Raw genomic sequence first — 25,512 nt, forward strand, 5'->3', positions numbered from 1 at the left:
ATTCCCTAAGAATCTTAATCCTCAAACACTATTCCAAACTCATTAAAAAAAAAAAATCTTTAAAAGAAAGGAATATAGGGGCTTCCCTGGTGGCGCAGTGGTTAAGAATCCGCCTGCCAATGCAGGGGACACAGGTTCGAGCCCTGACCCAGGAAGATCCCACCTGCCACGGAGCAACTAAGCCCGTGCGCCACAACTACTGAGCCTGAGCTCTAGAGCCCGCAAGCCACAACTCCTGAGCCCACGTGCCACAACTACTGAAGCCTGTGCGCCTAGAGCCCATGCTCCACAACAAGAGAAGCCACCACAATGAGAAACCCGTGCACTGCAACGAAGAGTAGCCCCCGCTCATGGCAACTAGAGAAAGCCCGCCCACAGCAACAAAGACCCAACGCAGCCAAAAATAAATAAATAAATAAATAAATTTTTTTTAAAAAAAGAAAGGAATATAAAGGTTTCATTTTCAGCATTTAAACATAAATTTGACAGGACACCTTAGGGTCCTATTTAAAAAGAGGACTGAGCTGAACTGATGCACATTTCTCAGTAACTTATTTTAAATTTAAGGCAAACCTTCCTCCTCTTGCTCTTCAGTGTTGGTATCACTCTGAGCCAGGTCCTCTCCACCATCAACACTGTCGCTTTCCTCCAGGTCGCTGTTGTCATCGGAATGCTCCTCTTCACTGCTTTCTGCAGGTGCTGCCCTCTTGACTGCTCTGCAATGGCACAGATCAGAACTAAGGTTCTGGGATGAGAGAGGGGCCTGCCTATCCAACTGCACCGCACATGTCAATTCTGCAATGATGGGGGCAGGGAAAGATATCATTTTCCTCTCAGGGACAACCCTGAATCTTCCTCTGTTGCCTCAGAACACACTGAGCCACTTACCTCTTCTGAATGTGCACAGGCTTGGTCAGCTTTGATTCTTTATTCTCCTCCTCCTCCTCATCTTCTTCTTCATCATCTTCCTCATCATCATAATCACCATCGTTCTCCTCCTCCTCCACATCCTCTTCTTCCCTGCCATTCTGTTGACCTAATTCCTGACATTTAGGTTCAGGCCTCTTCTCCTCACCTACATACATAGTTGGTAAAGAAAGTTAGGAATTCATTTAGTATCCAAAACAAGGTTATTTAAACAAGAGTAACTAATACCCCAAGTTCCCGGTTCCTTTGGTTTTACAGAAGCTCATATATTTTTCTTACTGTACATAATAGGAAAAAGTATGAGGGAAAAAAAAGCAAAAAAGCAAACAACAAAAACCCCTCATCACTGAGATTCCCTCGGAGGCTGTCCCATTCATCAGAAGCCTTACGGGTAACCTGGCTCAGCAACTGAGCCTCCGCGAACAGCCTATCATCGTGCACCACGGCCAGCACGATGCACGCTCTGGAGCCCAGCCATGAAATTTAATCTCTGTGCGTTCTGTTCTCTGAGCTCCTGGTGGCTTAAAAGCCAATTGTTTTCTAAATAAAACTCAAGTTTTAAGTTTCCCTATTTTTAATGTTCCATCACTCCCTATTATGAAAGCTGGGAAAGGACAGCAAGTAGTAGGGACAATGAACTTGGGCCCCACTCTTCACATTCACATCAAGGAGTGGGCTTAGATTCAAAAGATCCTGTTTTGGGACCAGATCACCAGATGGTACAATACAGAATGACAAACAGTTAGGACATAAAACCCCTCCTACCCAACACCACTGCATCTTACCTGCGACAGAGGCAGACTGTGTATTTTTATATTTATCCTTTGCCACAGCCCAATCCACAGCCACTGTCCGCCCTGTCAGACAGAAAAGTAGCATCAGAAAGGCCTTCTCTTTAACATTCCTATTTCCTATAAATGACTTCCTATTAGTCAAAGATAGTAATGGAACCAAAGGAGACAAAAAAACTGCAGATTCAGAGACTGTTGGTCCTAAAATAAAACTCCTGGTAGGTGTCTACTCTTTTAACCCTTAACCGTTTTATCAATGAACAGAAGTTTTGCCTTTCTACACAGCCACTACACCTGGAACAAGACAGAGTAATAATCAGAACAGTGCTTCCAGTTAGACCAAGTTTCCAGTTATACTAGCAAGAGGGAAAATAGACATTCTGGAATAACTGCACGTTACTCAGAAGTTAGAAAGTCTCCAAGCCAATCCCTTCTTTAGGCACTGTACCTGGTAAATCAATACCCAGAGTAACGTCAAGGTCAGTTTAAAAGCCCACAGGTGGACTTCCCTGGTGGCGCAGTGGTTAAGAATCCGCTTGCTAATGCAGGGGACACAGGTTCGATCCCTGGTCTGGGAATATCCCACATGCCACGGAGCAGCTAAGCCCGTGCACCACAAGCATTGAGCCTGTGCTCTAGAGCCCGTGAGCCACAACTACTGAGCCCGCGTGCCACAACTACTGAAGCTTGCACACTTAGAGCCCATGCACCACAACAAAGAGTAGCCCCCACTCGCCACAACGAAGACCCAATGCAGCCAAATAAATAAATAAAAAATAAATAAATTTATAATTAAAAAAAAAAAGCCCACAGATGCTGAATAGTGATCATAACCAAGAGGGAGGAACCTGCTAATCCCACATCCTCTAGACAGCAACCTGCCTCTATCAGTCAGGGACAGTTTTTCATTAGGGATTTAAAAGGACACTCATCACCAAAAAAAGAAAAGAGAAGGACAGCATGGGTCCTTTCAAGTTTAACCCTAAGATCAAGTACTAGGACTATTTCACCAAAACAGCTTCTATATTAGCAATGAGACTCTCAACAAGGCAAACACCTTTTGAAAATGTAGAACGTGGGTTACTATGCTAATTTGCCTAAACACCAGAAATATCTGAGTCAATGGTACGGGCATAGAAAACTTACCTTTTATCTCTTTCATGTTCATGCTTTTGAGAGCCTTTCCTGCTTCTAGGAGGTTTTTGAACTGAACAAAAGCAAAACCACGCATCTTTCCATCTGTGTGCAAACACAACAAAGAAGTTAGAGGTAGCAGGTAGGGAGCCAACAGACACTAAGAAGATGTTACAGCAACCTGGACTGGCAAGAAGACCCAAATCCTATCAACCAGTCAGCCTCTTGCCCAAAGCAAACGCCTATATCCTGCTGAGGTTACCCTGACACAGGCTTGGGGAGAGCAATGCATTTTCTCAAACTGTAACTTGCCTTCTAAAAGTAGTTCTGATCTAACTAACAATACCGTAAGGGGACTAAACACTGTTATTTGTCAAGCACTGTGCCTGATACTTTACATATATCATATCATCTGGGGCTCACAGAGTATGACCTGAACCTTGTATTTCTGCTTAGTTCAAAGGTGATACAGAAAGAGACCATTATGTAAAATAACCTTAATCTAATCCACACAAAATAAAGGTTTGCCAGTACCTGGTTTCCTAGGGATGTTTACTTCCAGGACAGCTCCAAACTGAGCAAATACTGTCTTCAAGTCATCTTCTGAACACTGAAGCCAAAAGTGAAGAAAGAAAAAGAGATATTATCACAGCAAATAAACACAAAACATCAACTATTCAATTAGTTCACCAGGAAGAGCTTGAATATTTGTATTCCTTCTTAAATTTTGAGACTAGGACACCAAACATTTCAAAATAGACGACATCTTGCTTTGTACCTATACAGGCAAAAAGGACAGATAGCAGAGAGCTTTTCCTCCCCTCCCTTTCTCAGCAGTAGTTTCCCCAAGGCATCTTCACAGTCTCTGTCCTTAATAAGTTCTCGTTTATACAGGCCCATTTTCTGAATTCAACAAGGCTAAAAAGTTCGTTGCCAGAAGGAATTAAGCCCAATTATACCATCTTGGTGAGGAGTTCGACCAATGAGCATGCCTTGGCTCCAACAGCCTTCAGAACACTCACTGTTAGTTTTCTCTGTCTCTTACCTTAAAGCTCAGGTTCCGAATAATTAATCTGGCTTTCTTATCTGCCACTTTGGCTTTTTTAGGCTGCAGCTCCTTCTTTGGGGACTCTGAATTTTCTAAAAAATAAATGGCAATGAAGTAAATCTGTGATCCCCTCGGCCCAGAACATCACAGGAAAGAAGCTACTAGCAACAGATGGCATTTAACACAAGGTTAAGTATGGCAATGCCCAGGAACACCAGGTTTTCCAGACTCAGAAGTAAACAAAAGACTAAAACGAGTAACAAAATACATTGGATGATTTTGGACATCAAGAGGAAATTCAGGAAGCTTTTAGGCCTAGACACTACTCCCAGAGCCAATCCACTGTCCCCTCAATCCTGGGGGAAAACTCCCTTCGGCTACTAGAAACTCACCAGTTTTCCCCTTTTCCTTGGACTTATTTCTCGGTTTTTTCTTGGCAACAGTCACGGTGATCTTGCAGCCTTCGAAGGTGGTAATCTCCTTGAGGGCCCTCTGAACATCTTCCAGCATAGAAAAAGTGACATAGCCGAAGCCTCGACATGCCTTACTTCCTGGAACAGTATGGGGATGGGGGAAGGGGGGATTAACAGTAAGCCAAGATCCCTAAACCAGTATTCTCACAGCCCTAAACTAGCAAATATACAGCCAGGCCAGCCAGTCTGCCAAAATTCTCAAAAGAGAAAGAGACAAGATTAGCATGAGTGGCCCCCGTCCCCTCTTTGCTCAGAAATTGTTAGGCTTCCTCTTCTAATGTGGTGTCTTTGCTGTTAGCTCCCTTTCTTCCCTCTTTCCTGATAATTTCAAGAATATGGAGGACCCATGATATGCATTACACCCCCAAAGAAGAACTCAACATCAAACAGAACAAAACATCACCAGAGAAGGTAGGAAAGGTAAGTATGGTAGCTTCAAAAATTACAAAGAAATAATTCAGCCACCGCTCCGCAGAACAGATGAGCAATGAATGCCAGGGGCCCTGAAAAAAGAACCTCAAACAATAAACATTGCTTCAGAAGCCTGCAGACACTATTACCATTATTACCAAGCCCTAGAAATCAATATCAAATTAAACCTTTCTAAAGCGGCTGTAAACCTCTTACCTCATTTTGTCAGAACACACCAAGAAGAGAAAAGCCAATATCATCATCGCTTTTCTCCAAACGAATCATTTAAGACAAACAGTTGCAAATATCAACTGTAACCCACCTTTGCCCTTTTTGGTATTTTTTTTTTCAGTTTAATATTTTTGTGCAGTAAAATTTTAAGTAATTTACTGCATCAAAAAAGGAAAGGACAGACCAGGTAGTCTGCTTACTACCCAAAGTATTCCACAAGTCAGTAAATATCTCCTGCGGCTCAAGCCAAAACCCTTGAAGTCAGACTTGACTCCTTGACACTCTCTTTTTTCTCATACCCCACATCTGATCCATCAGCAAATTCTTTCAGCTCTACTCTCAAAAATATCCATATTGCAATCACTTTTTACCACCTTCACTGCTACAACAGCTGGTCCAACACCATGACCTCTCTCTCACCTGGATTACCACAGGAGCCTAATAACTGGTCTCCCCGCTTCTGTCCTATTCTTAGCAGCCTATTCTCAACACGGCAGCCTGAGAGAATCTTCCAAAATGCAAGCCAGATCATATTTACTGCTCCCTGCTCAAAACCAGTGGTTTCATATCTCAGAGTAAAAGCCAGAGTCCTTGCAATGGCCTATAAGGTCCTACATGATCTGGTAGCACCAGATCTCATCTGCTAATTCTCTTCCCTTCACTCGCAGCATTCCAGTCACCCTGGTTTCCTCACTAGTCCTCCAATATACTACACACACTCTTCTTCAGTATCCTTTAGCTTCCTCTGCCTAGGCTGCTCCTCCCACTGAGAAACACATGTGCCCTCTCTCACATCAGAAAGGCTTTCCCTGGCTACTCCTCACTCCTCTACAGCTTCCCCACCACCACACACACACATCTACAGAGACTCCCTATCCTTTTTCCCTGACTTATTTTTCTCCTCAACATTTATCACCATTATCACTACATATTTTGCTTATTTGCTTATTGGCTGTCTTCCCCATCTTGAACACAAGAGCAAGGTTTTTGGTTTGGTTCTGTGCACTGCTGTATCCCCAGGACCTACAATAGTTGCCTGGCACAAAATAGGCATTCAATTAATGTTTACGGAATAAATAACTGGGTGAATGAATAACATACTGGTTAAGAGCTCCGGGTCTGGTGATCAAATTCTGAATTCACTACTTACTAGCTGTATGAACTTAAGCTGAAATTACTAAATTTCCCTAAGCCCTAGATTCCTCGTCTGTAAAATGGAGTTAACTCTCCACCCAACAAGACTGATGGGGAAATTAAATGAGATAACACATGGAACTCAAGCACTGCACCTGGCTATCAGCTGATTCTCAATAAGCCTTACTGGTGTTTTATTAAAAGTTAGTTATTTACTACCAAATAAGATCTTATATGTGAGCGCGCATAATAAACGGAAAGCGCTACATAAATTTAAGGGACTGATTTGACTTTCAGAAACGGCCCGTATGGATTCATCTAAAGCAGAGTCCGTTTAGAAAACAAATTCAACTTCCAAGTCCTTTCACTATGCGGCAGGTAAAGGACTATACGGGTCGCTTCAATTTGGGTGTCCTCGCCCCCACCCGGCTCCCAGGAACCCCAAATTTGTCCTCGACCGCCCCGCCCCCTACCTTTCTCAGTCACCACGAAGCACTGCTTCACCGGCCCCACCTGACTGAACAGCTCCTCCAGCTGCTCGCTGCGGGCCGAGGGCGGGAGGCGGCCCACAAACAGGGTCAGCCCGGCCATAAGGCCGAGAAACAGAAACACGCGGCGTCGCGCACGCGAGTCAAGTAACAGGTTTTAGTAAGGGGGACCACGCCAAGTTGCCGGGAGACTCCGGAAGTGCTCTTCACTCAAAAGAGTCCGGAGGAAAACGTGGTAAAAGGAGAAAAAACATTCCGGAAGGAAAAAAATCATGACGCCCGGGGGCGGAGCTTCTTGAGCGGGGTTCCACCCCTAATCCAAGTACCGCCCCCGCCGCTGTAGAGAAATTTGGCTTCGCTATTTCCTACACTGCTTACGATGTAACCTCCTGGAGATCGATACCAAACTCAGCAGGGCAGGCCGGAGAAGTTGGTTTTACTCTGGCCCTAACCCAGGATCTAACATATAATGGATGTTTAATAAATATTTTCTGAAGTGCCACCCCAGACTCCCAGATAAAACACAGCCAGAATGCACATCAACGCAAGTACGTCACATACATCATTCGGACAATTCTCATGTTCTCAGAGAATATGAGACATCTGTCACACTATAACAGATAACTACAACTGTGCCTTTAACACTTCGCAGACAAATTATAGCTACTAAAGTACAAATAGGCACAGATCATACACTGTTTCAAAAAAATATTTACTGAGGTCCTACTATGTGCCAGGCACTAAGGATAAAATTGGTGAGCTAAAAAAAGACGGGGCGCCTACCCTCATGGGGTATACAGTCTCGTGGGGGTAGACAGACATTAATCAAAAAAAAAAAAAAAAAAGGAGGGCCGTTGCCCGGGGCCTGCAGTACGCCGCTTCAGTGAGGGGCTCAACCGCGGTCAACTGTCTTGTTGATTTACTGGTCGCCACTCCCCCGGCCGGCCCGACAAGACGCGCCTGTAGCGCAGCACCGATTCCTCTCGGGCTCGTGGGCGCTGCTCTGAGCCCCGTCACCCTTTATACCAGAAAGCTGGGGGCACTATGGGGAAAAAACAAAACAAGAAGAAAGTGGAGGAGGTGCTAGAAGAAGAGAAAGAAGAATATGTGGTGGGAAAAGTTCTCGACCGTCGAGTGGTAAAGGGCAAAGTGGAGTACCTCCTAAAGTGGAAGGGGTTCTCAGATGAGGACAACACATGGGAGCCAGAAGAAAACCTGGATTGCCCCGACCTCATTGCTGAGTTCCTGCAGTCACAGAAAACAGCACACGAGACAGATAAATCAGAGGGAGGCAAGCGCAAAGCTGATTCTGATTCGGAAGATAAGGGGGAGGAGAGCAAACCGAAGAAGAAGAAAGAAGAGTCAGAAAAGCCACGAGGCTTTGCCCGGGGTTTGGAACCGCAGCGGATTATTGGAGCTACAGGCTCCAGTGGAGAACTCATGTTCCTGATGAAATGGAAAAACTCTGATGAGGTTGACCTGGTCCCTGCCAAGAGGGCCAATGTCAAGTGCCCACAGGTTGTCATATCCTTTTATGAGGAAAGGCTGACGTGGCATTCCTACGCCTCAGAGGATGATGACAAAAAAGATGACAAGAATTAACTCTCCTGAGTACCAGCCCCTGTCACATATGACTGTGGGTTTCAAGTGGGGAAAGAAGGAGTTCTACTTGTCTTGACAGCATAGAGGTGGCTTGAGAAGATGTCTTTTGAAGAGCCAGTATAGTTTCTGTACCCTACAGCAGCCCAAGTGCTTTAAAGTCACTCCGTGCTGTATAGTTTGCACACCCATCCCAGTGGAGGGGAAGGAGGGTCAGTGTTTCAAGGCAACCCATTCTGAACTTTGCTGAGAAAAGCAAAGGGCCTTCTATGAAGGACAAAACTTGCAGAATGGGATGTGGGAGAGCAAAGGATACTGTAGATCTTCAAAGAGCATCTCCACAACCCACAGCTTTCTTCCCAATAGTGTTAACTCTGCATTTTTACAGCGTAGCATATATGTAGTTTTTGGCTATTAGTGGTGTATTATTTGGGGTGGGAGGGATGGGGTGGGAATGAAGGGAGATGGGTTAGGATTATTTTTGTTAAAATTTGGGGCCTGATGGGGGAAATGGTGAAACAAAGGAAAGAACAACTAATGATGATTTGGTTCTGTGTCCAGAATATTTCATCCTTTCAAAAAATGTCATTGGCAACCTAAATGAGGACGTGAGAGACTGTTTAAAAGCTGTGAATGCTAATCATCAGAGAAATGCAAATCAAAATTACAATGAGGTATCACCTCACACCAGTTAGAATGGCCATCATCAAAAAATCTACAAACAATGAATGCTGGAGAGGGTGTGGAGAAAAGGGAACCCTCTTGCACTGTTGGTGGGAATGTAAATTGATACAGCTACTATGGAGAACAGTATGGAGGTTCCTTAAAAAACTAAAAATAGAACTACCATACGACCCAGCAATCCCACTACTGGGCATATACCCTGAGAAAACCATAATTCAAAAAGAGTCATGTACCACAATGTTCATTGCAGCTCTATTTACAATAGCCAGGACATGGAAGCAACCTAAGTGTCCATCGACAGATGAATGGATAAAGATGTGGCACATATATACAATGGAATATTACTCAGCCATAAAAAGAAATGAAATTGAGTTATTTGTAGTGAGGTGGATGGACCTAGAGTCTGTCATACAGAGTCAAGTAAGTCAGAAAGAGAAAAACAAATACCATACACTAACACATATATATGGAATCTAAAAAAAAAAAAAAAGTTCTGAAGAACCTAGGGGCAGGACAGGAATAAAGACACAGACATAGAGAATGGACTTGAGGACACAGGAAAGGGGAAGGGTGAGCTGGGACGAAGTGAGAGAGTAGCATTGACATATATACACTACCAAATGTAAAATAGATAGCTAGTGTGAAGTAGCTGCAGAGCACAGGGAGATCAGCTCGGTGCTTTGTGACCACCTAGAGGGGTGGGATAGGGAGGGTGGGAGGGAGACGTAAGAGGGAGGAGATAGGGGGATATATGTATATGTATAGCTGATTCACTTTGTTATAAAGCAGAAACTAACACACCACTGTAAAGCAATTATACTCCAATAAAGATGTTAAAAAAAATAGAAAGAAAAAAAAAGCTGTGAACGCCTGAAACTTAGAAGCCAAGGGGTTCCCTGCCTGAGCTTAATGCTATTCCCAACAAAGGACTAAGCCAGTTAAGAAGTTACCAAAGCTGCCATTTGAGGGATGGAAACTGGTTGAGGAGGAAAAGTCTTACTGGAGTGTATACACAGGCAGATCATTCTGTCTTAGAGGTGCTAATTCTTGAAATTGACAAGAAGACCCTTTTTTTCCAATTATGAAGTTATAAATATCAGCTTCTCCATCAAGCCACTGGCTGAAGTATGTGGGGAAGGGCAGAGGGTGGTATAGGAGGTGGGAGAGTAGGCAAAGACAAGGGCTGGTGCTCTTAGGTGGAAAACTCTTGGAGCCTCTGTTTTTTGAACTTTGAAACCATTGGTGGCAGGGTTCAGTCACTGACTGAACACAAGTTCACTGAATCACTTCAAGAATTGAATGATTTCAGAAGCCCTGGTCTCAGGAGAAGATTAAATTTTCATACTGGGGCAGTGGTTCACTTTAAAATAAAACAAATTTTTTTAATCCTAAGAATTAACTAGAACCCAAAATGCTGTCTTGAATCATGAGATCCATCAGTTCTTGACATCATCTAGACCTGCATCTAGAACTCCCTTGTAAAATCTTTTTAGGCACGTGTTAGGTGTCTGTGAAAACTTTTGTTTAAATGTTAACCTTCATACCAACACTGTCAGTTTTTGTCTTAATAAAACTATAGATTTATAAGGAAAAAAATTACAAATAAATCATAGCCTGCACCATGCAAGATCACGTGAGAACATACCCAGAACAAACATGACATCCAGCTTGCACACACAGACCTAGTACCCAGGTCCTCCCAGAGACAGGAGATCTTTCCTCAGGTCAGCTTATCAGACAGAGCCAAGGCTGAGGAATCCCACTGGCCAGGAGATCTGGGTGCTCCTGGATCCTGGAACACAGACAGTGTTTGCCATCCCATTGGGCCCAGGAACTGACCTGTGTGCAGGACTGCAGCACCCTGAAGAACATTTGTACAGAACAAAAGTACCCAATGCATTTTTTAAATAATTACTTTTAATGGCATAACCTGAACACAGGGTAGGTAGAAAATTCAAAAAGTACAAAAGGTACATTGAAAAGTGTTTCCCTTTCTCCTCAAACCCTATCTACTTTCAGCACATTTTGGTTGGATGGATGACTGGTTGACAGTGATAGGGGGAAAGGGAGAACGTTTAACATCAGATTTATGAAACCCTAGCTTTTAAGCATTTATTATATGCTTAAAAGAAAATGTCACAGTTATTTTTAAACACACAACTCAGCAGAGGAAGTATTGAAATAAAAAACAGATTTTTAAGGCCATGGGTTAATTCCATCCAGGATAAAGAGAGACAAATAGACAAAGGAAATGGGATGGATCATTTGAATACAGTCGGTTTGGAATTCCACATTCCTCTCTCTTTTTTCTCCTCCTCTCTTGCCCCTTCATCACCTTAGAGATCAAAATTTCATACCCAAAGTCTAAATTGCAAGCTTCAGGGCCCTAGCTATATAGAGGCTTTCCCAGTCCTGGCTGCAGTGTGCACTGGGGAAAGAATCCTGAGAAGGCTGCTCCAACATCCCTTTGGGACACACCCTACAATGCTCAGTTGGAAATACTTTGGACCCAAACCTTCCATAAAGAACAAAAGGAAACTGTGTCCCTGTGCCCATCAGAGGGCAGCAGCCACCCACAGTACGGAGGAGTTCTGTGACCCTAGGGGAGTATAACAATGCAACTGACCCTTTGTACTCTTCCCAACTTTCAGACCTGGCTCCCCATCTCAGTCTCCCAGTCTCAGCCTCAGCCCCATCCCCTCCTATACATTTGTAACAGGGAAGCCATGTGGTTCTTCAATCAGGAATATTTGCTCATCCATCTAACCGGGACACACGCAGGGTTCTTTATTAAATAGCAGGAGTCGTGGTACCCTGCACCACATCAGCAACGTGGCTTCCAGGGGAAATAAACTGCTGGCCTCTTCTCATCCATCACTTGCAGGAGCCTGGAAAGGAAGTAAGAGAGGCCTGGGCTGTGCTCAGCCATCCTCTTCCAAGCCCCATCCCTCTGGCTCCATTCCCGCTTGCAAGCCAAACCTTCTTATAATACCGCATACTTCTTGTTCTTAGCACTTCTCGCAAAGGTAATTAATTACTTGTGTAATTGTAATTATTTATACGATTAACTCTTTAATGTCTGCTTTCTCCAAAAGACCTTCAACTTCATAAGTTCAGGGCTGTTGTCCACCTAGCTCACCTGTCTACCCCCATCACCTAGCATATCGTAAGCATCCAATAAAATGTTTTAAAGAGATTGAACAAATGAAGGTGTTTGTTTCTCAGTCTCCTACAGTACTAAGAATTGGAACTGAGGGCGTACATATTACACCCTGGTCTATCCGGGCTCTTCTGGGAAACTGCTTTGGGTAAGGAAGGGCTGAGGCATGAGACAAAAGGGAAGGGTTGTCTCACCAAAGTCTCAGCCTCTTGATCAAGTAAAAGGGCTTAGGCGATTCTTGCTGAGGCAAATCAAAGAAGTGCTGGAGCTGGTGAGTAACAAGCTGTATTCCCCTGCCCCCTCCCCATCTCACCAGCCCCATTCAGAGCTTCCAAACAGAAAAGGAGTGTGTGTGTGTGTGTGTGTGTGTGTGTGTGTGTGTGTGCGCGCGCGCGCGCGCGCGCGCACGCGCAAGCGCTGCCCGCTTCTGTGAGAGAGAGAGAGGCGGACAGACAAACATACAGAGAGACTGACTGGGGGTATGTGGGGCTTGGACTGCTTTGCTGAGAGGTGTGTGCCTGAACCCAAGGACCCTTGATGGGGAGAGTGAGAGGAGCTGGCAAGGATCAGGATGAGGAAGAGATGGCAGAGAGGAGTCGAGTGTGAGCAGAGGCAGATGGAAGGGTAAGTGGGGAAGAAAGGAAACAATTTCTCAGAGCAGCTCTGGTGCTGGGGCCGCTACAGCCACTACAACACCAGTGAGAAATGCCTGTAATTAGGAGGATGGCAGTTCTCTGGGCCTCAGCCCAGAGTGACGATGCAGCAAGAATTTCTGAGCCAAGCTGAGCCAGGTGATGGAGAAGACACAGTCAGAACCACTCCAGTCCCACTCTTCAGCTGTGCCTGCCCCACCCTCCTCTCATATTCTTCCCTACGATGACCCTCACTTGCCCCAAGCATCATTGGCTTCCCTCCTCCTGCTGAGATTCCAGGCTCTGAACGCTCCTTTCAGCCAAGACAGAGCTTCATGGGTGAGGAGAGCAGTGCTTTAATTCTTCCACTAGTGCATTGGACCTGGTCTGGTGAGGGCCCCCTCCCCTCCTGGCCTCCCTGCTTCCCTCTTGGCTCCCTTGCTTCCCTTCTCAAATCCCCACACGCTGATGGGCAGAGTTGGAAGAAAAACCATTCCTGTTCCTGTTTTTCCACTTCAAGCCTAGTATGTGTGCCCCTGTAGGCTTCCCTGTGATGTGCAGGACATCTGCCAAAACACTGCCAGAATTTAGTTTTCAAATCTCTGACTCTGTTTTAGTGCCACTCTGAACTTACTGCATTTTAGCCAAATGACAAATGCACACACTACAGAGCTCAGAGCCAAATGCTCTGGACAAGGGAGGGATTACGGAGTGCCTGGTGGCCGGATGTATTCATGGGTCTCTGCCCTGTGAGTTCTGCTTTGGTGGGTAGGATGGGGCTGGTGTTTGGCGAAGACAGGCTTTCTCCAGGGAAGATCTGCACCTGTGGGAGATGAATGCTCTCCAGGGGAAGGGGCTTGTTAGTCCAAACTTGAAGAGGTCCTGTTGGTAGGTGGAGCAAGTAGTTTCCTCTGTGAATTCCTCTGGGTACGTGGCGGGGAGATTGCTGTGAAACCCAGCTCAAAGTGATCAAGCCCTTGAGATGTGTATCAACATTTCCATGAAGGACTTTGACACTAACTAGTCCCTAACCACTTGTCCATCAGGACCTGAAGCCAGTTTCTTAGGAATGCAGACATTTCCACCAACGACTGTAGAGTTTCTGCCTCTTTTCTCAGGGCAGTGATCCAACTCTGAAAAGCCACTTCCCAGGGAGTCAGAAGGGTCTTCAAGGGGCCACTCCCAGGACCCTCACTCAGCCCAGATGGGCCATGGACTCGTCTATGGGGAAAGGTCATGTGGAGGACAAGACCCCTTGCAGTCAGGAGTGAAGGTCACTGGGGTCTGAGATGGACCCACCCCACCCAAACACTACTTCTCTTCCAGTTCTGGCAGAACCATTGCTGCTATTGCCTCATCTCAGCTTTTCCAAGAAGGTCAGACCTTTCTCCTCCGAAAATATTTTATTGATAAATTAACTCTGAAAGCGCTCACCTCCCACCCAACTGCTGTAGAGTCTCCTAGATGGGCCATGGACCCTTCTATGGGGAAGGATCATGTGGAGGACACGGAGTCTCAGTCACGCAGGGATGGGATTCCTGGGCGTGGCAGAGGTGGGTGTGGGGACTGAGGCCAGTCCTGAGGTCTGCTGAGGACAGCCCGTCTCACTCAGCACCACAGTGGGAAGTGGTGGTCTGGAGTGGAGCACCTTGGAGCTTTATTGCTGGTGAATGCCAAGGAAAGTGGGAGCCCTGCCAGCCTAGAATTGCAGCTGAGGGCATCAGTGCCCAGGGCTCCAGAGAAGGTGGCACTAGTTCCCAATCAAAAGAGCCTGGCTGCTGACCCACCCATCCAGGGGTCCCTGGTGGGCAAGGAAGCGTGGAGAGGTATCTGAGCCAGGCGGGATTGGGGAAGGGTTACAGTGTGCAGGTCTCGGACAGAACAGGCGCCAGAAGGGGGCGTATTGTCGGGGCGGCGAGGGGCCCACATCTTCACAGGTCTATGGTGTCGCTGCCCACGCTCAGCTCGTCAATCTGTCGGCAGGCGTCCAGGAATTGCTCCTGCAGCAAGGCCTCTTCGGCCTGCAGCTCAGGAGTAGGCTCTGTGGAGTCGCGGGAGGGTGGGGACAGGGCCTGGTAGGATCCTGAGACCGGGAGGCTAGGGCTGCTTCCTGAGGGCCGCGGGGGACTGAGGACGCAGACCAGCGGACAGCGAGGGGGCCTGTCCGGGCTGGAGCACAGCAGCATGGACGAGCTGTCCCGCGACAGTCCGCACAGCGAGCCGGATGAGGCGCTGCTGCCCGCGGGCCAGGCCCCGGGAGAGGGGAGCTCTGGGGGCGCGGGGGAACCAGGGGCCTCCCCAGACCTCCCAGTGGGCCCGGCCCCGGTCTGCGCCCCCAGCGAGGCGGTGCGGTAGAGGCCGAGCCCCGGCAGGGCTTCCCCGAAGGCCGGGCCCTGGAAGAGGCCGGGCTTCAGCAGGGCTTCGCTGCAGAGGGCCTCCTCGATGCTGCGCCGCAGGTTGATGGGGGAGGGCGGGCGGAAGTCCACGGTGTAATCGCTGCAGGGGGAGGAGGCCGGGGAAGGGGCCGGTTTGGCGGCCGCGCCGTCGAAGCCCCGGCAGCCTCCTCCCTGGAGTAGGAGGTCGGGACCCGACCCTGCCAGGGCGCACAGCTGCAGCAGCTCCGCGTCGCCACGCGCGATGGCGCTCCCCAGGGGCTTCTTGTCCGGGGGCCCGGCGACCCAGCCTCCGGGCAGCAGAGGGGCGGCGTGGCCGGGGGACAAGCGGAAGAGCTTGGCCCAGCAGCGCGGCGGCACGCGGGGGCTGCAGAGCGCCGGGTAGAGGCCCAGCAGCGCCAACGGGAGCGCGACTCCCACCTCGCCCAGGCGCAGGCCGAGCTGGAAGGCCCACCAGGGCCAGGGCCCCTCCAGGCCAGGTTGGCCGCCGTAGCCCAGGGCGTGCAGCACCTCGTAGCCCTGCAGGGCTCCGCTCAGCAGCCCGAAGGTGCCCGCCACCGGGGCCGTGCGCGCCGCGCGCCGCCAGGACTCGAGCGGGCCGAAGGGGCTGCGCGCCTGCGGGAAAGGAGTGGCGCCCTTGAAGCCGGACGCTCCCAGGGGCGCTCCGGCCCGCCGCCGCCGACCCCCCCAGCAGGACAGCGCCAGCAGGAGCCCGGAAAGTAGGGCGGCGAGGAAGGCGTGCAGCCCGCGGGAGGCGAGCCGCAGGGCCCGCAGCGGGCGATGGGCGGCGCTCCCGAGGGCGGCGGCGGCCGCCAGCCCCAGCCCCAGGAGCAGCAGCGCGGCCAGGGCGGCTGGACAGCGCGGCGGGCGTGGCCGGGCCAGAAGCAGGCAGGCCAGGCCCAGGCCGGCGGCCAGGCAGGGCAGGGGGAGGTCCTGCAGCAGCAGCCAGGCCAGCGCCGGCAACCGGTCGCGGTGCCCGTAGGCGTCGTAGAAGAGCGGGAAGGCCCGGGTGGTCCCGGCGGAGAGCAGGAGCAGGTCCAGCAGCGCCAGGCAGGGGGCACCGGGCGGGCAGCGCCAGGGCAAGAGGGCCAGAGCCAGCAGCGCCAGCAGGGCCACCAGGCCGAAGAGCGCGCCTACCCCGTACACATGGGCCTCCCAGGCCAAACCCCAGCGAGCCTTGGCCTCTGTCCAGTCGGCCTCCAGGGTCAGGAAGAAGAGGGGCAGTGGGGCCGCAGGAGGCTGCGCTTCGCGTTCAGGCAGTTCTCTGATACCGCAGGACCCTGGCCCACATTCTGGCTGCACCGAAAGGTTCCCAAGGCTGGCGGGGGAGGGGTCATCCAGGCCAGAGGTGGAGGTGGTGGAGTCTGTGGGCAAAGAACGTTTGTCTGAGGCATTGCGTGCAGCCCTCCCCTTGCCCACCCTGCAGCCAGTAGCCTGTATGCCAATCGGAGAGTCCTCATAGCTTCCAGGAAGGACTTGTCTTAAATTTGAGACTCACTGACCCCGCAGCCCCTCACCTTCCCCTCCCACATCAAACTCCTCCGGCTGCAGTTTCAGCTCTCATGCCCTCCCCCCACCCCATCCACCCCCAGCTCCCTGCTTTGATCATTACCCTGTGATTCCACTGAAAAGGGTTTTTCTTAAGAAGTCACAGAATTTTACAAGTGGAAGGAGCTGTAGAAGCCCCCTCTAGTTCAATCCTCCCGCCAGGAAGGAGGCTTCGTGAGAACAAGGATTGCTTTGCTCACATCTGAATACCCATGCCTAAAACAGTGCCTGGCACAGAGTGGGCACTGAGCAGATATCCGTTGAAGAAATGAATCCTCTTATTTGCCAGATGAAGATATTGAGGCTCTGCCGAGAAGCCAAGTGTCTTGTCCAAGGTTACAAATTGGCAGAGCTGCAACTGGAATCCAGATCTGAGCACCAGTTTGAGCCCCTCTCCTTGATTTCAGAGGCGCTTCATAATACTAGTTTGCTTATCTCTTGTTCTGCACCCCTGACTCCCAACTCCCACCTTGGTGCTAGAAGAAGCTTGCCCTGCCTTTTTTCAGCTGCTCCCCCCTTCTCCCTGTCTCATCAGGAAAAGCCACCCCGCCCCGCCCCCCCCCACACACACACAGCAGGGGGAGTGATATGACCCTCCCATCCCCAGCACCCTGAGAAAACACAACCTTCCCTATTCACTGGCCTTCCTGCCTGCTACACCTCCAACCTCGGCCTACCCATGGCTATGGTCCCCATCCTAACTCAACTACAAAGTCATCGGTCTGAGGCTCTTAATACAGTGCCGCTTTGGTTCTCACCCCCTTTTATAGAAGGTGACATTGAGATGGACTCCCCTGGGTCTCAAGACTACCCTTGAACTCTGAGGAAGGAACATTTGGGGGGATCACAGCTTAGCGTGTGAGCCCCTCAGGTGCTCTGGGGTTTGCTAACTTAGGCTCCCAGCCCCATCCTGTGCTCTAACATCTTCCCCACATCCCTTGAGGAAAGGGAAGTCAAGTAAGAGAGTGTGAGGACTAAGATCCCTAATTCTACTCTCCTGGAGCTAGAGAGGGGTGAAAAAGAGTTAGACCCAAGGATTTTCCATGGCCAGGCAGCAAGGGAAGATGCTTCACGCTGAACCTCCCTCCCTCATCTAGCAGGCTTAGCAGGACCGCAGCTGCAGGCAAGGATGGAGGGAGAAAGATGGTGGTGAAGGATGGGAGGAGCCAGCTGGCGATGGGGAAATGCATGGGAGACAGATGTAGAGTGAGGCGGGGAGGATCTCCTGACAAGCAGACTCCTGCCCCAACTGCTTGGCCATACCCAGCCATGCCTCAGCAGGACAAAACAGGAAGACTGCAGGCGCACCCCCCATCCCTACCCCAGGCAGTGCCAGCTTGTGCTGGGGACATGGAAAACAGAGCAATCCTAAGAATAAGGAAAAGGAGTGAGCGGGCCAGAAAGCAGCCCTGGAGAGAGGGGAGGGGAAGGTAGAATTGGGCAACTGGGAGGGCAGAGAGGGAGCTGCCAAAAAATTACATATATACAGCTGGCTGCCTACTGCAAATGGCAGCATGTTCCCTGGTTCCTGTCCCATCATATGCCTCAAGTCTAAAATGGGGAAGAGCACCTACTGCACAGGGCTGTTATGAGGATACATGGCCAGCGTGTGCAAAGCTCTTTGGAGAGACTGGTGCATCATAGCATTTGATATACAACTGTTGTTGGTCTGATCATTATGGGCTAATGTTTATCACCCGTCAGTCATCGGTGTGTGTCTGTTTGAGTGTGACCATTTCTGGCCTCAAACTAATTCTTGATTTAACTAACAAAAGGCTGTTTTCCCTTAGAAAGTCAACTATTAGTCAAATGAGTGAACGTCAACGCACTGTCTCACTCTGTGAACCCTGTTTAAAGAACACCATTTGGATGGACTGACCATCCCCAAACACCTACTGAAGACACAGCCGTGAGTTAAATGAGGAATCATTCAGCTGGGAACTGAGGGCTTGCTGATTCGGTGGGGGGCAGGGTCAGTCTAACACCAGTGGGATCAAATACACAAACATTTTCCCTCACCCCTCATTTATTGGTCCCCTCAAATACCCTTGCACAACCCACTTCTGCAAAGTGGATGAGTCTCCTTGGTCTTTCCGGTCTTGGTGGGCTCTGCAGAGAGGCAGGGAGACCCCAGCCAGGAGCCCACAGCCTGCGCCGACCTGTCGCCCCTCATGCCTCCTCCTCGCTCACTGTACAGACGAGTGCAGCTCTCAGAGAGCTGCTCCGCCTCACCCTCTTCCAGCGCCACTTCTCACTCGATGGCCACAGAAGACCCCATCTTTCACCTCTGGCCCAAAGCATTATGGCAACTAGAGCAAACTGCAATATTCCTAAGAAGCCAGAAAAAGAATGACAACCAGGAAATAGAGTACAGGCCCAGCTCAAGTGTCAGAGGAGAGAGCTCTGACCTAGGAGCACTGCTCCCAGGGGGCAGGGCAGGCCAGGTATGGGTGGGGACAGGTGAAGAAGGCCCAGCCTCTGCCTTTGACGGGTCCGCTTGACCTCATCGTCTGTCTCCCCATTTGAGGCTTCCACAGAAGGGGCCCTCGGTTTCCCCCAGAAGGTAGTGACTTCCTAGGATCCCTCTCCTGAGCAGGCCTCCCTTACAAGGTGGTCCCACTCTGGCCCTGTGGCTCCTCTTGACCTCAGGGGCAAAAGAGGAGATGGGATGTCAATGTGAGTAACTGGTGAAGCCAGAGCCGGTTGGGGAGGAGTTGGGAAGAGGGCCCAGCTCAATTTATGGAAAAGTCCACTAGCTGCCCAGATCAAAGGGCTGGGGAATCACTCTCTACTCTGGATGCCGGAAGAAGCTGCAGCCCGGATCAGTGGCCTGGCCCCATCCCTCCCCCCAACCCCACCTCCAGGATCACAGAGGATTGGTACTCCTTGTCAGGGTGACATTCGAAATATTTAACCACTGTTTCAGGTGAATCAGAACAGCTGCCAGCCAGGTGGTCAGGGAGGGGAGTGGTGCTCAGGAGGCTAAGGAGAGTGGATAGTTATCGACTGGTATGGAAGTCTTTTACTATGTTAACGACCTGCACAACTGTTCAGCGCTTACTGGCTGAATGCAAGCTCTGTCCGAGGTGAAGCAGACCTAATGCAAGAGAAGAGAAGCCCTAGGCCCAAAGGTTAACTGTACCGAGGTTAGAAAGTTCCTAGAGAAGACACAGAGAGACTCCCTTTATCCCCTAACTGCTTGCCACTACTCCCGCAGAAGGTGCTGGCAGGAACAAGGCTCTTTGGCCTTCTCTCCAGGAGGCCTGCAGCCCTCCGGGGTTTATCCAAGAGGGACAGCCAGGAAGAGGCTGGGTTCCTACAGCCGTGGAGAGGAGGGGGAAGGAGGGCGGGGCCACCAGCCGGCTGGGCTGCCTCTGATATTGTCCAGACTCATTAAACCTGCCTGGCCAGCGCTGTCACTAAGGCTGGCAGACCGCCACCCGGCATCCTTCCCCTGAGGCCACAGAGCCTGCCCCCAACTCCACAGCAGATCCTGCCACTGCTGCACACTGGGCTGGATGGGGAGGAGACGGCAGGCTCCCCACCCACATGCCCAGGAGTGCCGAGTCCGCTTGAGAGGAAGCGACGGTCAAGTGTTGTGTTAAGTCTGGAGCTGGAAGCAGCTCGGGGACCAGCAGTTTCCACTGCTGCACCAGTTCCTAGTGTGGGGTGCCTGAGAGGATGCCCAGCCACAGTTAACCCTTTGCATGTCTCCCTTGGCCTCACCTACCAGAACCTCTCCCCAAGCAGCGTGCCCTCTGCCTTTTGTGGTATGTGTTGTCCTATCACATTTAGGGGCCACGGTTGCCGTGTCTGAGAGGTAGATCTGGAATGTACTTGGGACACACCGGGGAAAGAAGCAAGGTTAACAGACACTATTTAATGAGCTAATACTTTGTGCCCATTACATCATGTGGAAGCTTTACAATAACAAAACAGGCACTATTATTAAACCCCAGATATAGGAGAAAATTTAGGCTCAGAGAAGTTAAATAGCCTGTCCAAGGTCACCAGCCAGTTAGGAAGTGGATTGGGATTCAAGTCTCAAAGCCAAGTCTCAGGATTCCAGAGCCCCTGGTCTTTGCTCTGCACCACCAGCTTGTCTATGTGCGTGTTCTGAAAGGCTCCCTGGAACAAGGATGGCATCTGTCTGCGCAAGGTCTTCTCTTCAACGTCTTCCCAATGAGGGGCCCAACTCTGCCCATATCTGACAGCACGTCATGTCAGATCAGACGGCAAAGGACAGAGCCCCAAGGTCGGAGTGGGAGGGTGGGGAGGCAGGGCAGGCAGACTGGAGTAGAGGGTGGGGTTAGTGCTGAGGCTGTGGAAATCATGAAGGAGTTCCTGTGTCCGTTTGCCCCTGAAACATTTGTCTACATCCTGCTCTGTCTATGACTGCAAAACTCTCAGAGGACCATTACTTAACTCTGTGTGGGACCATCCTCAGCAACACTTGTTCTCAGACCATTAATATATATCTCCATAGTGGTGATGAAGAGAATGGTGATGACAGTGAAATAAAAGGATCCCAGAATGCCGATGAGTGGCTAGCATGTAGTAAGTGCTCAATAAATAATAGTCAAGTTTAAATGAATTGGATACTTACCTAGTGATGCTGTTGCAATGAAGGCAGAGCTCAGGGAAGCAGCTGGGTCCAGTGGCCTTGGACTTGGGAGTTTTTTCTCCTGGGGGGATGGGGGCGGGGATAGAGTGGTGCCAAAGAACCCTGCAAAGGGAGCACATAGGACTAGACTGCCATCCTACCAGCCAGCGTTGGCCTCTGGAGCTTTGGAGAAAATCCTGTCCTTTCTCAGAGCTTGACCTATGGGAGCCACTGTCCCAGGAATTGTAGCCACATGTATACCAGAAGCTAAGCTACAAGGACCAAACCAGACTTAGTATGGCAAAGAGGGCATTTCCCCATAGAGCAGTGGCTGGTATCCCAGGTCCTGGGAGAAGGAATGCGAGCTGCCCTTGAGTCAAGGGAAAAAGGAGGTGCTGGCATTTAGAGGTGTTCCATAAATGCTTGTTGCAGTGAAATAAACACTCACCTGGAGAATCCGAAATTCCAGAGGCAGAGCTTGGGGATGTAACTGGGCCCGGGGGGCTCGGGCCTGATAAGTTCCGGAGTGGGGACACAGTAGTGCCAAAGAACCCTGCAAAAGGAGCCCAGACTGAAGCTTCCTCCCACCTGCCAGACTGGCCAGCAGAGGCTCTCCTGGGGTTGGGGTGGGTACTCACCAAAGGGTCCCAGGCGCCCCGCAATCTCTGCCAGGCTGGCCCGCAGGCTGGGCAGCAGGGGCAGTGTTCGATGTCCAAGCGTTGGGGCTACGCCTGCTCTCAGCGCCATGTCAAACTTCAGCTCCAGCTCGCTCTGGTGGAGCCTGGGAGCACTGGATGGAGGTGCTGTAGCTGTCAGAGCAGTAGCCCAGGTCACGGTGCCCATCCTGGGCTGGTAGGGAGCAGTGGGCCGGTCAGTGGGCCCAGCGAGGAGGGATGTGGACTCCAGAGGCCAGGAGGAGGCCCAGGGAGTAGAGCTGCCTTCAGCAGAGCCCCGCTCTGGGGGGGAGTTCCCGAGAGAGCCCACCAGTAGTTCCCAAAGGGGGTCAGTCCTCAGCCCACCGGCCACCTCTTCCTCTGGCTCCCGGCTCGGCCCAGGAGAAAGTGCCTGGGTCTCCGTGACAGAGCTCCCCCAAGCAGCAGCAGGTCCCCGAAGGTGGAATTTGAAGTTAAGTCCCAGGTTGAGAGACAGCACAGAGGCCTCACTCTGAGGTGGCGGGGCCAAAGTGGTGACATGGGCACCTGGGACAGAGGAGGCAGGCTGGGAGCCCACAGGGACAGCAAGCAGGACCCAGCAGAACAGCCCCAGCCCCAGACAGCCATACCCTGCCATGGCCCCTCCTGGCCTCAGGTGGCCTGGGTAGGCAGGGGACTCAGGTCTTCAGCACCTTTGAGCACGAAGGTCCTGGAGAGAGGAGAGGTGCTATGAGCTCTGGCTGCCTGGGATCTGATGCCCCAGAGAGGCTTCTGATCCCAGAGAAGCAGGTGGTGGGGATAGGACACAAAGGCTTCTGCCCAAGGAGAGTTGCCAGCTTCTTCCTGAACATTCAGGCCCCAGCACAAATCTCTTCCCTGCAGTTTCCCTTCTCTTCCAGCCAAGGTTCCTTCTCCCTAAGCCCCTGCCTCCCCCACCTGCTCAGTCCGGGGACAGGGACTGGTCTGACTGCATCCAGCTGCCCTCGTCCTTGACTGACTCAGATCCCTTCCCTCCCTCTCTTCTCTCTTTCCTCCCTCAAATATCTGTTGAGCCCTACTATGTGCTGAGCACCCTTCTGGTAATACAACTGTGAACAAGCTGGCCCTCACAGATGAGTCTCAACATATTCCCACCCCAGCTCCGGCCCCCCTCTAAGATGTTTGTCTTCTCACTCAGACCCTGGGAGCCCTGGTCCCTGGAGGGATGAAGCACAGGGTGAGTGATCTGGCAGAGATGGAGAAGGCAGCTCTGGCCAGGGAAGCAGGGTGCCCTGGTCTGGCAGAAGCTCTGTCCCTTCAGCCTCTACCCTCTTTCCTGCGGCTTGACCAGCTCCCCATCCCTTAACCCTAGAAGTATTGGGGGGAGGGTCAGCTTGGCCATCTCTGGCTTCCGGGGGGAAGATGGCCAGGCAGGCAAACTGGACCAGGAGCTGCTGCCGTAGACTCCTAACTCCCCGGACCCCACCCCAGGCACCTACCTCTGGTAGGGGAAGGGGAGGGTGAGCCAGGGATGGAGGTGCACCCAGCACCCTTACATCACACACGGCCACACCTAGCACCCGTGACACACTCACCTACTCACCCTTCACACACCCCTGCACGTAAGTGCGCACACACGCGCACACACACACACACACACACACACACACACACACTTGGTCCTGCCGAGCCCCCTCCCTCCTACATGGGTTCAGACCCAAGCTCTGTGAGCTCCCAGCCTGCTCTGTGTCACAGGCACACACACACCCCCCTACCTCACAGACACACACAGTATATACCGACACAGAGGCATACACACCCCTACACACACATTCGCACGCTCCTTACAGACACACAGCACACACCGTCATCCCCAGACATGCACATTCCTACACACCCACCCACCCCTACAGGCAGGCGCGCGCGCGCACACACACACACACACCTCCCTCTCCCGCTGCCCTGACGGCAGACCTGCTCCTCTCGCTCCCTCCCGAAGGCGGGTCTCCTCCGGCAAGTCCCACGAGAAGGGGCGGTCGCGGCGGCCCAGGAGCCCCGCTGGGCGACGCTCCGCCGACTCTGGTCGGTTCTCTCTGCGGCCGACGCCCCCCTGGCTCGTCCCGGCCACCGCGGCTTCGCCGACGCGCTTCCCTGGGTCTGGCGCGGCCCGTCCCCGGCCCGCAGCGCTGGCCCCAGGCAGGCGGCCCGGCCCGGCTCCGGCTCCGCGCTCCCTCCCGCTGCGCCGCCTCCTGGCTGCGAGCCTCGCTCCCCGGCAGAGCCGCGCGCCGGGCTCCGCGGCAGCCGCGCTCTGACCGCCCGCCCTCCCCGCCTCCGGCGCTCCCACCCCGCGCGCCCGCCCCGCGCGCCCGCCCTCTCCCCTCCTCCTCCCCCGGCCCGCGGCTCGCGGTCCGCCCCCAACCCGGCCGGCAGGCAGGCGGGCGCGCATCGCAGCGCTGAGCCGCCGCCGCCTCTGTGCCCGCGTCCCCACGCGCGCTCATTCACCCGGCGCTGCCGCCCAGCCGCGGCGGGCGCGGGCACCGTGTTCTCAGCCTGGCGCCGCAGCCGCACGCTCCCAGGGCGGCCCATCACACACATCCACTCGTACGCCCTCCCCAGGAAACACAGCGGGCCAGAGCACCACGCGCACACCCATGTGCACACACGCGCGCGCGCGCACACACGGCAGCCTGCCCAGGATGGCACTCCCGGCAAGAAGAACCACTATGTTTATTAAGCCGTGAGTGGAAAGTGTAATAAGCACGTCTGCACCCCTTATTTCATTAGTCCTCACCACAACCCTGTGGGTGTCCCCATTTCACAGATAGGTAAATTAAGGCCCGGGTGGGTGGGGAAACTCACGAATTTGCCCAAGATTACAAAGCTGGGCAACCTGAACCCAGTCCCTCTGCTGTTTTCTCCATCACCTGGTGGCTTTCAACAGTTGGAAGTGCCTCCAACACTTCACAGGTGAACCACCAACTGTCAATCCGTGTGTAACATTTCTTTTTGCTAAAACTTATCTCTCAAAAATACTGAAGAGTTTCAGAAATGTCTCTCACCTTCTGGGTGGCTTACAACTTGTTTCCAATAAGGGGCAAGAGGAGAACAGTGAAGTCAAAGAGTGTGCAGTCCAGGAATATAAGAGTGCACAGGCCAGTGTTGAAGATAACTAAAGAGCAGGGTGGTCACTGTGGATATTTCATGGACCCTATCATGCTGTCACAGTGACTGATTTAAGTAGTACTGGCTCGTTTACGCTGACTTGAATCTCTAAATCCCTCCCAAGGGCTTCCCTGGTGGCACAGTGGTTAAGAATCCGCCTGCCAATGCAGGGGACACGGGTTCGAGTCCGGGAAGATCCCACATGCTGCGGAGCAACTAAGCCCAGTGCTCCACAACTACTGAGGCTGCACTCTGAAGCCCGCGAGCCACAACTACTGAGCCTGCGCTCTAGAGCCTGCGAGCCACAACTGCTGAAGCCCACGCGCCTAGAGCCTGTGCTCCGCAACAAGGGAAGCCACCGCAATGAGAAGCCTGCGCACCACAAGGAAGAGTAGTCCCCGCTCGTGGCAACTAGAGAAAGCTGGCGCACAGCAATGAAGACCCAATGCAGCCAAAAATAAA

At 51.6% G+C, this 25,512-nt stretch overlaps 2 protein-coding genes and 1 pseudogene across 6 annotated transcripts in view; 1 reads left to right on the forward strand and 2 right to left on the reverse strand.

Annotated features, from left to right (window-relative positions):
• RBM28 (RNA binding motif protein 28) overlaps window positions 1-6,864 on the reverse strand; it is a 29,437-nt gene extending 22,573 nt beyond the window's left edge. Inside the window, exons 1-8 of one of the 2 annotated variants that reach the window (XM_082400034.1) lie at window positions 6,623-6,864; window positions 4,293-4,451; window positions 3,898-3,992; window positions 3,387-3,462; window positions 2,865-2,957; window positions 1,713-1,784; window positions 889-1,075; window positions 574-716 (exon numbers count right to left, since the gene is read on the reverse strand). In XM_082400034.1, coding sequence (XP_082256160.1) covers window positions 574-716; window positions 889-1,075; window positions 1,713-1,784; window positions 2,865-2,957; window positions 3,387-3,462; window positions 3,898-3,992; window positions 4,293-4,451; window positions 6,623-6,740 — 943 coding nt within the window. In that variant the 5' untranslated portion in view covers window positions 6,741-6,864. The remainder of the gene's footprint in view (window positions 1-573; window positions 717-888; window positions 1,076-1,712; window positions 1,785-2,864; window positions 2,958-3,386; window positions 3,463-3,897; window positions 3,993-4,292; window positions 4,452-6,622) is intronic. The other variant, XM_082400035.1, reaches the window with a different exon arrangement.
• Window positions 6,865-7,620: 756 nt separating this feature from the next.
• LOC309632490 (chromobox protein homolog 1 pseudogene) lies at window positions 7,621-12,464 on the forward strand (annotated as a pseudogene). Its single transcript has one exon. The product of its transcript is annotated as a chromobox protein homolog 1 pseudogene (transcript).
• Window positions 12,465-12,502: 38 nt separating this feature from the next.
• On the reverse strand, window positions 12,503-24,195 carry PRRT4 (proline rich transmembrane protein 4). 3 transcript variants are annotated; one of them, XM_082400016.1, is made up of 6 exons: window positions 23,863-24,195; window positions 21,895-22,618; window positions 21,705-21,809; window positions 21,260-21,379; window positions 16,243-16,469; window positions 12,506-15,720 (listed from the first exon to the last, which is right to left on the reverse strand). In XM_082400016.1, the coding sequence occupies exons 2-6, from the start codon at window positions 22,544-22,546 to the stop codon at window positions 14,644-14,646; spliced, it is 2,181 nt and encodes a 726-aa protein (XP_082256142.1). In that variant the 5' UTR covers window positions 22,547-22,618; window positions 23,863-24,195; the 3' UTR covers window positions 12,506-14,643. The 3 variants fall into 3 exon arrangements, with proteins under 3 accessions (XP_082256141.1, XP_082256142.1, XP_082256143.1); XM_082400015.1 differs by having other exon boundaries at window positions 12,503-16,469; XM_082400017.1 differs by lacking the exon at window positions 23,863-24,195 and having other exon boundaries at window positions 14,694-15,208; window positions 21,895-23,769.
• Between the last annotated feature and the right edge of the window lie 1,317 nt (window positions 24,196-25,512).

The sequence above is a fragment of the Balaenoptera borealis genome (genome assembly GCF_965194805.1).
Source record: "Balaenoptera borealis genome assembly, chromosome: 7".
Lineage (NCBI taxonomy): Eukaryota > Metazoa > Chordata > Mammalia > Artiodactyla > Balaenopteridae > Balaenoptera > Balaenoptera borealis.